The sequence below is a fragment of the Artibeus jamaicensis genome, unplaced genomic scaffold (assembly GCF_021234435.1).
Source record: "Artibeus jamaicensis isolate MK-2021 breed Jamaican fruit bat unplaced genomic scaffold, CSHL_Jam_final contig_1526, whole genome shotgun sequence".
NCBI classification, from domain to species: Eukaryota; Metazoa; Chordata; class Mammalia; order Chiroptera; family Phyllostomidae; genus Artibeus; species Artibeus jamaicensis.
In genome coordinates this window covers 1273016-1285043 of record NW_026521297.1, presented here as the reverse complement: position 1 = coordinate 1285043, position 12028 = coordinate 1273016, and the positions used below count along the sequence as shown (strand labels likewise).

The 12028-nt window shown below is 42.2% G+C and overlaps 1 protein-coding gene across 1 annotated transcript; it reads right to left on the bottom strand.

Moving 5' to 3' along the window:
• Positions 1-114: 114 nt before the first annotated feature.
• LOC119056640 (zinc finger protein 345-like) lies at positions 115-7907 on the bottom strand. The gene is made up of 3 exons (XM_053668757.1): positions 7618-7907; positions 6645-6771; positions 115-2285 (listed from the first exon to the last, which is right to left on the bottom strand). Exons 1-3 carry the CDS (start codon positions 7813-7815, stop codon positions 127-129), a joined length of 2484 nt encoding a protein of 827 aa, XP_053524732.1. The 5' UTR covers positions 7816-7907; the 3' UTR covers positions 115-126.
• Between the last annotated feature and the right edge of the window lie 4121 nt (positions 7908-12028).

Genomic DNA, 12028 nt, shown 5'->3' with positions numbered 1-12028 from the left:
TGGAACCTCCTTACTGTTGGTGCTTGGCTGTATAAAATCTGGTTCAGCAAAGGCTTCATAGAATTCCATTATTTTTACCATGAAAGTAAAATCCTGTATATGTCCTAACATCTAAGACTTTCACATTCATTGTACTAATAAGGTCTTGCTTCTGTGTAATTTCTCATGAGAGCGCAGGCTAATTTTACTTCGATAAGATTTCCCACATTCACTGCACTCATAAGGTTTTTCTCCTGTGTGAAATCTCTCATGAGATCGCAGGCTAGTTTTACATCGGTAAGATTTTCCACATTCACTGCACTCATAAGGTTTTTCTCCTGTGTGAAATTTCTCATGAGAGCGCAGGCTAATTTTACTTCGATAAGATTTCCCACATTCACTGCACTCATAAGGTTTTTCTCCTGTGTGAAATTTCTCATGAGAGCGCAGGCTAGTTTTACACCGATAAGATTTCCCACATTCACTGCACTCATAAGGCTTTTCTCCTGTGTGAAATCTCTCATGAGAGCGCAGGCTAGTTTTACTGCGATAAGATTTCCCACATTCACTGCACTCATAAGGCTTTTCTCCTGTGTGAATATTCTGATGATAACGAAGGCCAGAGTGACTGTGGTAAGATTTCCCACAATCACTGCACTCATAAGTCCTTTTTCCTGTGTGAATATACTGATGACAACGAAGGCCAGTTTTACTGGGATAAGATTTGCCACATTCACTGCACACATAAGGCTTTTCTCCTGTGTGAATATTCTGATGACAACGAAATTCATGCTTTCGGAAGAAAGATTTCCCACACTCACTGCATTCATATGGCCTTTCTCCAGTGTGAAGCCTCTGATGACAACGAAGTGCACTCTTTTGGAAGAAGGATTTGCCACATTCACTGCACCCATAAGGCCTTTCTCCAGTATGACCTCTCAGATGACAACGAAGTACACTCTTCTGGAAAAAACATTTCCCACATTCACTGCACTCATAAGGCCTTTCTCCTGTGTGAAGACTCTTATGAGACCAAAGGCCAATTTTACTCTGATAAGATTTCCCACATTCACTACATTCATAAGCCCGTTCTCCAGTGTGAAGTCTCTGATGACAACGAAGTGCGTTCTTTCGGAAGAAGGATTTTCCACATTCACTACACTCATAAGGCCTTTCTCCAGTGTGAAATCTCTGATGAGAACGAAGACTACCTTTACTGCTATAACATTTTCCACATTCACTGCATTGATAAGGCCTTTCTCCAGTGTGAACTCTCTGATGACAATGAAGTGAATTCCGTCGGAAAAAAGATTTCCCACATTCACTGCACTGATAAGGCCTTTCTCCAGTGTGAAGTCTCTGATGAGAAACAAGGTGATCACTTCTGGTAAAAGATTTCCCACATTCACTGCACACATAAGGCCTTTCTCCTGTGTGAACTCTCTGATGACAATGGAAACGAGTGCTTTCAGTGAAAGATTTCCCACATTCACTACATTCATAAGACCTTTCTCCAGTGTGAATTTTCTCATGTAAATACAGGCTACTTCTTCTTTTAAAAGACTTCCCACATATGACGCACTGATAGGGCCTTTCTCCAGTGTGAACTCTATGATGACAGCGAAGTTGAGACAATTTTTTAAAAGATTTCCCACATTCACTGCACTGATGTGGCTTTTGTCCACTGGGAACTCTCCGACAAAACCTAGAAATTCCTGGGAAACAGTTTGTACCGTCATGGCACACAAAACACTGTCTTCCAGTATGGACACCCTTCTTTTGAATATCTGCATGGTTGCAGCCAAGGGCTTTTGTACACTCACTCAGGGTGAAATAATTTTCTCTGCCTTGAGTAGTGTTTCTAGATGCCCAGATTCCATTTGGCCAGTCCCTGGTGCAAGCAGCCTCTTGTTGGAGATGTTTTGACTCAGTAAGGATGTCCTGTCCAACCTCCCCACAGGTAAAAAGCTTCTGGGACACACTGACATTGCAGCCCTCTGCAAGGAGGAGCCTGTCCACACCTCTTCTCAAAGGCTTCTCTCTCACATGGTGCTCTTGGTGCTGGTGACACTTTGTACTGAAGTAAAATTGTTTTGCACATGCCCCACACTGCAATGATTTCTGGCTGGGTTGTGTTTCCTGCTCTTCAGTCAAGTGGAAAATGTATCTCAGCACTGGCCCACAACTCTCACAGGGGTGGCTCTTCTGGGAAGACAAAGACACCTTGGGTTTCTCTGCCTGTACCACTCTTACAGAAACGTTTTGTTCAGTCAGTTCATCCACGTCCTCTGCACCACAGCAGCAACCTGAACAAAAGAGAACACTGGTCAAATATATATTGACCTTGTGAGGAATGAATGTCCTCATCGTAAATGGCCAGCTCTCACATCTAGGCATGATTCTATAAAGTCATTTTCAAGAGATGTGAGTTACACGCTGAAGAAATGGCTGTTATACATTACTTAGCCAAAAAGTATGGCAGTGTTGGTGACCTCACTGAGGAAGAGACATGAGTGTAGGATGAAAGAAAAAGTAGATAGCTGGGGTGTACTACTATTCTTCACATACGGCTTCCTATACCATCTTTCCCACTGGTGAGGTGAGGCTGTGTAGAATAATTTCAATGATCTCAACCTCATCTAGATCAATTGTAGTAGAGCTTATGATGTTCAACATTAATGTAATGATATGTGTGTACTCTGAGGGTCTGTAAGCACAGACCAAAGTTAGAGTGAAGTAACTAAATACAACAAAACAAAACCTGTATTAGAAAGAGTTGAGGCCCTGGCTGGTATAGCCCAATGCATTGAGTGCCAGCTTGCAAACTGAAAGGTTGCTGGTTCGATTCCTAGTCAGGGCACATGCCTGCATTGCAGGCAAGACCCCCAGTTGGTGGTGCTTAGAAGGCAATTGATCGATGTACCTCTCACACATCACATGTTTCTCTTACTCTTATTGTCCCTCCTTTCTCCTATGTCTAAAACCATTTTTTTTTAAATGGCTGAGGAGCAAAGTTTACATAGGTGAAGATTACCTGTAGGCTGAAAATCTGAGTAGAAATGATAACTCAGAACTGATTCTTTAACACTCTGTCAACAATAAACAAGCATAGGTAGAATAGGGTGAGGAATTAGCAATGGTAACAAATACTAATCGACAAAATGGGTTCCTAGTTATGACTTTAGCAAAACCCATGTGCCAAACCCTCTCCAACAGCACTTCGCTAAAAGGGGACAGCCTCTGTGTCCACTCTGCATGGAGAGAGTTGTGTTTCTCCTGGAACGCACAAAAAAAAAAATGTCTCCTTAAATCCCAGTGGAGCCATTACATGGAATACACATGATATAAATTCAAAGAGAAGAACTGAAGAGGTGGATGGGCAACATTGTGGTAGAACAACAAAGCACAAGAGACCACAGAGGAAAGGTCTATGTGAGTGACTTCAACAAGATGGACAAATAAGAAATAGGAGAATTCTCCCTTCTTCCATAGCAGCAAGTAGATGGCTATCCACAAAAAGACTCAATCATGGAGGAGGGGAATATAAATCTAATTATAAAAATAGGAAATCAGCCTTGACCAGGTAGCTCAATTGGTTAGAACAGTGGTCCCCAACCCAGACCACTGACCCATACCACTCCACAGCCTCTTAGGAACTGGGCTCCCCCGAAGGACAGGTGTCCTCCTGTATCCTCCTGGCCCCCTCCACAGTCGGTGAGCAAGAACCTGACCTGAGGTGCACCTCCAGTTTCCCTCCCCTCAACCGGGTACACTCCCATGCCACCCATCCCACCTTCTGGTATAAAGGTTCTGAATGCCAAAAAGGTTGGAGACTGCTGGGCTAGTGCATCGGCCCAATAAGCCAAGATTATGGGTTTGATCCTTGGTCAAGACACATACAAGAAGCAACCAATGAATGCATAAATAATTGGAAAAAACAAAGTGATGATTTTTCCTCTTTCTCCCTTTCCCTTGTCTCTCTAAATTCAATAGACAAGCATACATACATAAAAACAAACACAAAAGACAAGCAGCAAACTATGTGCAAAAAACACGGAAGAGCACAGAAAAGAAGACAGGGAAGATGGGTAAACAAACAAATTTGAATATAGCAAGGGTCAAAAACAAGGGTCACAGTTACTTCGATCAACTACTGTGATTGCACTCAGGTTGGCCTTAGTGCACTGTTCTGTGAAAAACACAGGAAATTTTTGTTTTCAAGAACCAAAGAAGCCTCTGAAACATCCATGAACTCCCCATCGTTTACAAATCAGAGGACCCTACGGAGTTTCTCAGCATGAATCCCAAAACACATCCCTTTGTCCACAACATAATCCAGAAAGAACCAAAAATTCAGTGCCACCAAATATGTCAAAACCCTTTAATGTCATTGAAAAGAAACGCTGCCAAGGCAACGGCTAACCTGCACATTTTTTTGTTATTCTGCCCTCAGCTCATGTAGCATCATGGAGACAAGGTTGGTGGGAACTGTCTCAAGATTGAGACACAACACTAACTCAGCCAACCTTGAAATCCACATGAAAATGAATCTATCTCTCCAACCAGAACTAGTCCATAAAATTGAAAGGAGTTACTGCTTCATCAAATGCATAGACATTAATAGAGGATTAAAAAAAATACTAAAAACAAGGAAACCACCAAGAGAACATAATAATTTCCCAATAATTGATAACAAACACATAGATTTCAATGTACAACCTGATAAGGAATCCAAAATATTTACTTTCAAAAATATCCATGAGCTGCCAGGGAATACCAAGGGAAGCAACTTCAAGTAGAAACCAGCATGAGAACAAGAGGAGAATATCAGGTACACAGAAAAATGTAAATAATTAAACAGGACTGCTTGGTGTGGATTTTACCACACCAATTGAGTGCTGGCCTGTGGACCAAAAGGTTGTCAATTCAATTCCTAATCAGGGCACATGCCTGGGTTGAGGGCCAGGTCCTCGGTGGTGGTCACCTGACAGGAAAGAGAAAATTTTGGTGGCATCACACTTTCTGACTTCAACCTACAACAAAGTCACACCAACCAAACTGTGTGTCATTAAAGTAAACACAGACCACTAGAACACAATAGACAATACAGAAATAAACATAGGCAGTGACATTCAATTAATCTTTGATGGAAAAAAAGGCAAGACATATGAGAAAGAAAAAATAGTTTGCTTAGTAAATAGTGTTGAACATTCACATGTAAAACAAAAAACTGGACAACACTGATAAAAACGAGCTCAACTTTCATTAAAAATTCAATGTCAGTACTGAACTTAAAGCTTCTTCAGACAACCTAGGGCAGTATTAGACATTTGCTTTTTTTAAAATCATACAATTATTTTTTAAAAGATTTTTACTTACTTTTCTTCTCAAAAGAAGGGGAGAGAGAGAGAGAGAGAGAGAAACACCAATGTGAGAAGAAAAGGTGATCAGTTGCCTTACACACGCAACCAACTGGGCCCCTGCTCTGCAATCCAGGCACGTGCCCTGACTTCGAATACAACAGGTGCCTTCCGGTCTGCAGGACTTAGCCACAGCAGCCAGGGCTGAAGGTTTGTTTTTCAAATAATCTTCTGAATGTGACAACCACCACCAGGGGAAAAAGCAAATATAAACAGACTGGATTAGGACAAATAAAAAATTTCTCCACAGGTCAGCACTTAACAATGTAATGAGAAGGAAGCCCTGACCACTGCGGCTCAGAGGGTTGGGCATCATCACTCAAAGCGAAAGGTGGCCTGTTGGATTCCCTGTCACAGGGAACAGGAGTGGACTTGGGGTTCAGTCCCTGATGGGGGCAGGAGAGAGAGGGGAAGGAGCAATGTTTCTCTCTCACATCATTTTTCCCCTCCCTTCTCCTCTATCTAAAAATAAAAGTAAATATAATATAAAAATAATAATAATAACAAGAAAAAAGGTAAACCCAGCATGGGAGAACATACTGGGACACCCTATAAAAATATGGCTTGAAGATATTGTGGGTTCAGGTTAGAAAAAGTCACATAAATTTATGAGGGCTATTAACAAAGTAACACCTTAGTCTAAAAAAAAAAAAAAAACTCTACATAGCTTAAATAAAAATAATTTATCCCTAAACACTGGTACCCAGCATTTCAGCATGATGAAGAATTACAGCACTACACTTGCTGAATACAGGGTTGCCATATTAAAATTCTAAAACAATAAATTAAAAAAGCAATATCTGCAAAGCAAAATTGAACAAATGAGAAAAGCTATGTGCCAGTAGATGAAAAGGAATTAAGATATAAAATACACAAGGGATTGAAAAAGACTCATTAGCCAAAATTGTCAAAAGAGACATTTGTCAAAAATATGTATATACAATGACCAACAAGAATAGAAAAAATACTTTTTGTCATGAACCAAGGTGGTATTTATTAGTCTCCATAGACAATACCAACCACAAATCATTCCCTGTGAGTTCTCTACAACAGGGACTGGTACTGCAGGGGCAGAAAAGAGTGGTGCAAGCAAACCAGCCCTACCAAAAAAAGGAACTGCTAAGAAAAGTGGAAAATTGAGCAGTGCTTATAGTCCACGAATGAAAAGGGAGTACTCCCTAGAGAACAAGGGGCATAAGGAAATGCAATGCCTGGCCCACACCACTGGCAGAGTGAAGGCATTACCCAGTGAAGATATAAGTTCAAAGTTCTCCAGCATCACATCCAGGTACAGGTGTCTCTGAGCTTCATCGAGGAGACGCCATTCTTCCCTGGAGAAGTACAGGGCAATGTCCGCAAAGGTCACGCCAACCTGTCACAATGGAGACAAATGAATGAAGAGCTGTCTGTCTGAGAACCCTGGTATTACTTCTTACAAATCTTCCCCTCCCTATATTTCTCCCCAGGTCAGTGTGGACATCAGGCCCTAACGCCAACGCTGGCTACTCTCTCATCACAGTCCCATTAACTACTGTTAGCATGGTCAGCAACAGCAATGTGGTGAACCTCACACAAAGGTCATCGAAGCCCTGGGCCACAAATACAGGCTCCCATCCTTCCTGCCAAGTCTCCCAGATCATGCCTCCAAGGTATGGCCAAACATGAGCTTAGGATTCAGCCCAATATCCTCCCACCAGGGCCCACGATCTACAGCACACACTTCCTCTAGGTGTGCACACCATTGTGCAAGGTCTGCCTCCTGCACATCTTCACACCCCAGGTCCACGCCCTCAGTTCTGCCACCTTCCTGCTGCGCACACCACGGGCATCTCTCTGGACTCACCTATGAACTAAGTGGGCTTACGGCAGCCAAAGAGTCCTTGAAATGTTCCAGCAGGATCCAGCACAACCCCAGTTTTCTGTTGGATCTAACAGCCCAGTAAAGTCCCAAATTATTGGCTCTTTAGTTCACCCTGCCTCCTCTTTGCTTCAATAATCCTCACCGAGATCCGCGCGGGAGTCCCAGATACGAATAAGCCCTGTCCACTCTGCACTGTACTTGCTGTGTCCTCAGAAACCACAACCCTCCTCTCCCCGATGAGCCTTCGTTTCCGACCCACCCGCCAAGCTTGGGCTGCAGGGCGTCCGCACCCGGGATGCAAGATTCGCTGTGGTGAGGCAGTTAGGTGGATGGAGGTATGAGGGGACGCGCACTTACCTCGGCCGTGCGTCTCAGGGAGGCCGCCAGTGCACTCTGAGCTCGAGGCTGGGCGGTAGCTGCGGGAGAGGCGGCCACTCTCGCCATGGCTACCCCTGTCTCAGCCCTGACGCGAGACGCCTGGGAATCGTCGTCCAGCTTCTTCCTCTCAGGTGAGCTTTGTGAACCCCGATTCTGGTGCCTTCTCCGCCCCGGCATCTCCACCAGCACCCAGCGAACTGGACCTTCTGTGCACGTAATTAAGCGGATTCTGGCTGAAGGAATTTGCCCGCCACGAAGAGGACGCCGGAAGTCCCGCCCCTGTAAGTGAGTCCCAGGGAAATGACTTTTTAGACCCTCCCCCCCACTGGGTAGGCGTGGCGTTATTACCTGCACGGTATCCTGAGAATCCAAGGCGGCGACTGGGAGGTCCCACATCACTACAGTAGAAATGACCAAGACCCATGGCTAAATGCGCTGGGAAATACCAGGTCCCCACAAAGAACTTCATCTTTTCCTGGTGAAAGGGCTTCAGCCCATCATAATGAAAACAAATGACCTGTGAGCCCAATATAGGAAATCATAATATAAAAGGTATGCCTGCATTGCAGAGTCCTGAAAATATTTATACAAATGAACTGGTTAAACCATCATATATGTATGTGACAAGTATAACACAAGACTGTAGGACAAGCCTTTAAAAGAGAAAGAACTAAATGCATAATATAAACAGTACATGGAACTCTATTCATTTATAACTTGAACATCAATTTATCAATTAAGATAAATAATTTAAATGACAGAACTGAATTCTGACAGTGATTGGTGTCTTTGTTAATGTGTAGATGCATCTGTATTTATCATAGTGAAAGAGAATTTGTTCTTTACTGACATATTTAAGACATGAGTTGAAATGTTATCTTGGGCATTCTCAATGATTGACATTATGAACATATTTGACCTTATAGTTAGTGTAAAACAAGCATATATTTATAATGATACTTGACTTATGTATAGCTCAGACACTTTAAAAACCATATGAACCATTATAAGTAACAAGTAATTATGGGTATGCATATGTGCAATAAACATTAAATTTCATTATAATTAGGTGAGAAGCATTTCCTATTGAAAATTTCAGAGCAGCCCTAGCCAGTGTGGCTCAGTGGATGAGTGCCAGCCTGCGAACCAAAGGGTTGCCAGCTTGGTTCCTAGTCAGGGCATATGCCTGGGTTGAGAGCTAGGTCTCCACTTGGGGATGTGCAAGAGGCAACCACAGGTTGATGTTTCTCTCCCTCTCCTTCTCCCTCCCTTAGCCTCTCTCTAAATATAAATAAATAATATCTCTTTAAAAAAAAGAAAATTTCAGAGCATTTATGACACTGAAATAGAAACCACAATTTGAAATAATTAAACTAAGTAATGTACCAGAGTTGAGAAAAATCTAAATCTTACCAGAAATTCTAAAAGTCACTTGTACATGAACATAATCCCCAGCACCCTGGAAATGACACAGAGATCACAGTAGTGGCCTGACAGTAGTGGCGACCTAATGGCATGGGAAGACTCTACAGTGTTTTCTTGTACATGAAACATCTTTCCCATGAAATCAAATCCCTCTTCCCTTCTTTTAAATGTGAGCTCTTAGCATTATGCTAAGTAAAACAAGCCAGGCAATGAAAGACAAATACCATATGATCTCACGATTAACAGAAACTTAATCAACAAAACAAACAAGCAAGCAAAGTATAGCAAAAGACATTGAAATTGAGAATAGGCTGACAGTGATCAGAAGGGAGAGGGAAGGGAACTATGGGGGAAAAGGCTGAAGGGTTTGCAGGATCAATTATAAAGGACATATGGACAATAATAAGGAATGGTGGAAATGAGGGAGGGAGGTGAGGAGGGCTAAGGTGGCGCGGAGGGGTGGAGCGAAAAAGCACAAAACTGTACTTGAACAACAATAAAAAAATTAAAAATTAAGAAAAAACATTTTATATGTACTGAGGAAAAAATAAAGTAATATGATTATCTAAAAAAAAATAATGTGTGCTCTTAAACTCCTCAGGATCCACATGTTTTCACTCCAGAGTGCTGGTCAATTTATGTTTTCACATAATTGATCGGCTAACAATGTATTATATCATGGAATATTTACTTTTTGAATTGTTGGCTGCTCCTTCAATAAAGCCTTGGAATATTTTGGTTGTGATCACATTTCTTCAATCACTACTATAGAACACACACCTAATTCAGCCTCTGAAGCAGTGAGATCATTATTAAATCATTATGAAAGCAATGAAACGTAATGGCTATTTTGCACAATTCCAAGTTTGTCTTCTCACACCTTACCATATCTTCCTCACCTCACTTTTCCCCATCAAATTCTAATGAATAAAAAGGACTCATACTTTGTAAAAACAAGACTTTCATGCTAGCCTAGTTTCAAGCATAGCTATAGTTGAAGTAAATACTCCTACCTCTTAGAATTCACTGTCCAATAATGACCACCCACTGAGATTTACCTGTTCTCAGGCTTCAGAGCCTGTTGTCTTCTAGCTATTTAAAAATGCTCATTTAGGGGGCGGTAATTATAAGGAGGTTAATGATAATGCAAAAAAGTCAATAAAATTTGAACAAAAATTTTAAAGAGAAAAGAAAAATCTCTAGAGATTTGGCATAAATTCATCAAAACCTTTCAGAAAAGGAAAAAATAAAGATTACTGAAAAGTGAAAAAAATTAAAAATGAAAAATGCTGAATTTATACTCTACTAATCATCATTCATACATTTCTGCAGTGTTTTTACCCTAACTTTTATGCCAGAAAGAATCTCCAGTCCCATGGAGACACTGTCACTGCACTATCCAGTGTAATTGTCATCATTTACTGGCAACGGGATGAAATCCTGAAGTGAAAAACTTTTCGCCTAGATTCAGATGCCCATATTCCCAAACCACACTGAAGCCAACACTGCAGCCATCCTGGCACCAAATGTAAATTTGGTACATTGTCCTTGATTCCAAGTCTATGTCATACTCTTAGATTTTTGGAATAGACCTTGTCTAGAAAATTCAAGAAGAAATGTCATATGCAAATACAGGTGAAATGATCATTGTTTCCTGGGAAGGATATGAGATCTTTGGATCCAAACCCTTTTTTCAGAGTCAGATGCCCACTCGCAAAACCTTCATGGATGACCACCTTTGTAGACATCTTGGTAGCAAAATCCCAAAGCCCCCCCCATATCCGCCAAATCCCAAACACCCACAGCTATAGCTTGTGGCAGTGGGGAAGCAGAGAGAGCCATAGAGAATGACTTTGCATAGCAGAAGAATTTGGCCAGTGTTTTAGTCATGTTAAAGGTTATGCCTGCTCAGAGCCAGGGAGATGGGCCTGACTCGAACCCCTGATAAGTTGTAGCTGGAGGGCCTTCTGCACTCGTGAGAGTGCAGGAAGGTGATTGGCTCTAAGTCTCAGGGACTCGCCTGGCCAGGCTAACAAGGGCAGCCAGAAAAGGCAGAAGAGAACAGGCTGCTGACAGGTATAACCCTTTGTGGGAGGATTTGGAAATGTAATTACTGAGCGAGATACTTATCTGAATATAAACCCAGGTGCAGGCACAGCCATGAGCACCCATTTTCTCTCTCTCCCTCCCCCCTCCCATGCTACAGCACTGGACCATGTGGAAAGGAGAGTGAGACAGCCACAAGAGGCTCTCTTTCACGCGTGCTCTTAACCATGAGTCTTGGGAGCAGAGACAAAAGTCTTGGCCATGTGGTTTGAAAGGATGCAAAAGGATTCCCAGGGCCTACCATGAGGATGTGGTTTTGGATTAAGAGCAGGAGCACAGATCACTCTTCGAAGCTTGAATAAAGACAGGAATCTGCCGAACTAAGCTACAGACTCTTTCTTTTCTTGAGAGACTGCATCTCTGACTGGCCACATTTGGCTGGGGTGGGGAGGTGGGGCAGGTCTACGCATTTGTGGGTGTTTCTTTATTTCTAAAGGAAGTGAGCCCTAGCTGCTGTGGCTCTGTGGATTGAGCACCAGCCTGTGAACCAAAGGATGGCCAGTTCAATATCTGGTCAGGGTATATGGCGGGAACGCAGACCCAGTCCCCTGTGAGGGATGCAATGAGAGGCAACCACACATTGGTGTTTCTTTCACTCTCTTTCTCCCTCCCTTCCCCTCTCTCTAAAAATAAATTAATTAATTAAAAAAAAAGAAAATGAGATACAATGGCAGAATTCTGCTATTATTCTAAACCTGTTTAACTTTTGAATAAATAGCTCCTTTCCTTTTCATAAAATTATGGAACTGGGAATCACCAATATTATGGTCAGTTAGCAACAGAACTCAGAGCACACTACAACCCGGTGGTTCTGCTACAACAGAACAGAACTCAGAGCCAGCTCACACCACAGCATGCC

Bases quoted from the DNA above. Each gene is read 5' to 3' on its own strand.
- LOC119056640 (XM_053668757.1), bottom strand. From the start codon at position 7,815: ATGCCGGGGCGGAGAAGGCACCAGAATCGGGGTTCACAAAGCTCACCT. The intron at 6,772-7,617 runs GTAAGTGCGCGT...CCATTGTGACAG, and splicing joins CCCTGAGACGCACGGCCGAG to GTTGGCGTGACCTTTGCGGA. The intron at 2,286-6,644 runs GTAATGCCTTCA...TCTTTTGTTCAG, and splicing joins TGAACTTATATCTTCACTGG to GTTGCTGCTGTGGTGCAGAG.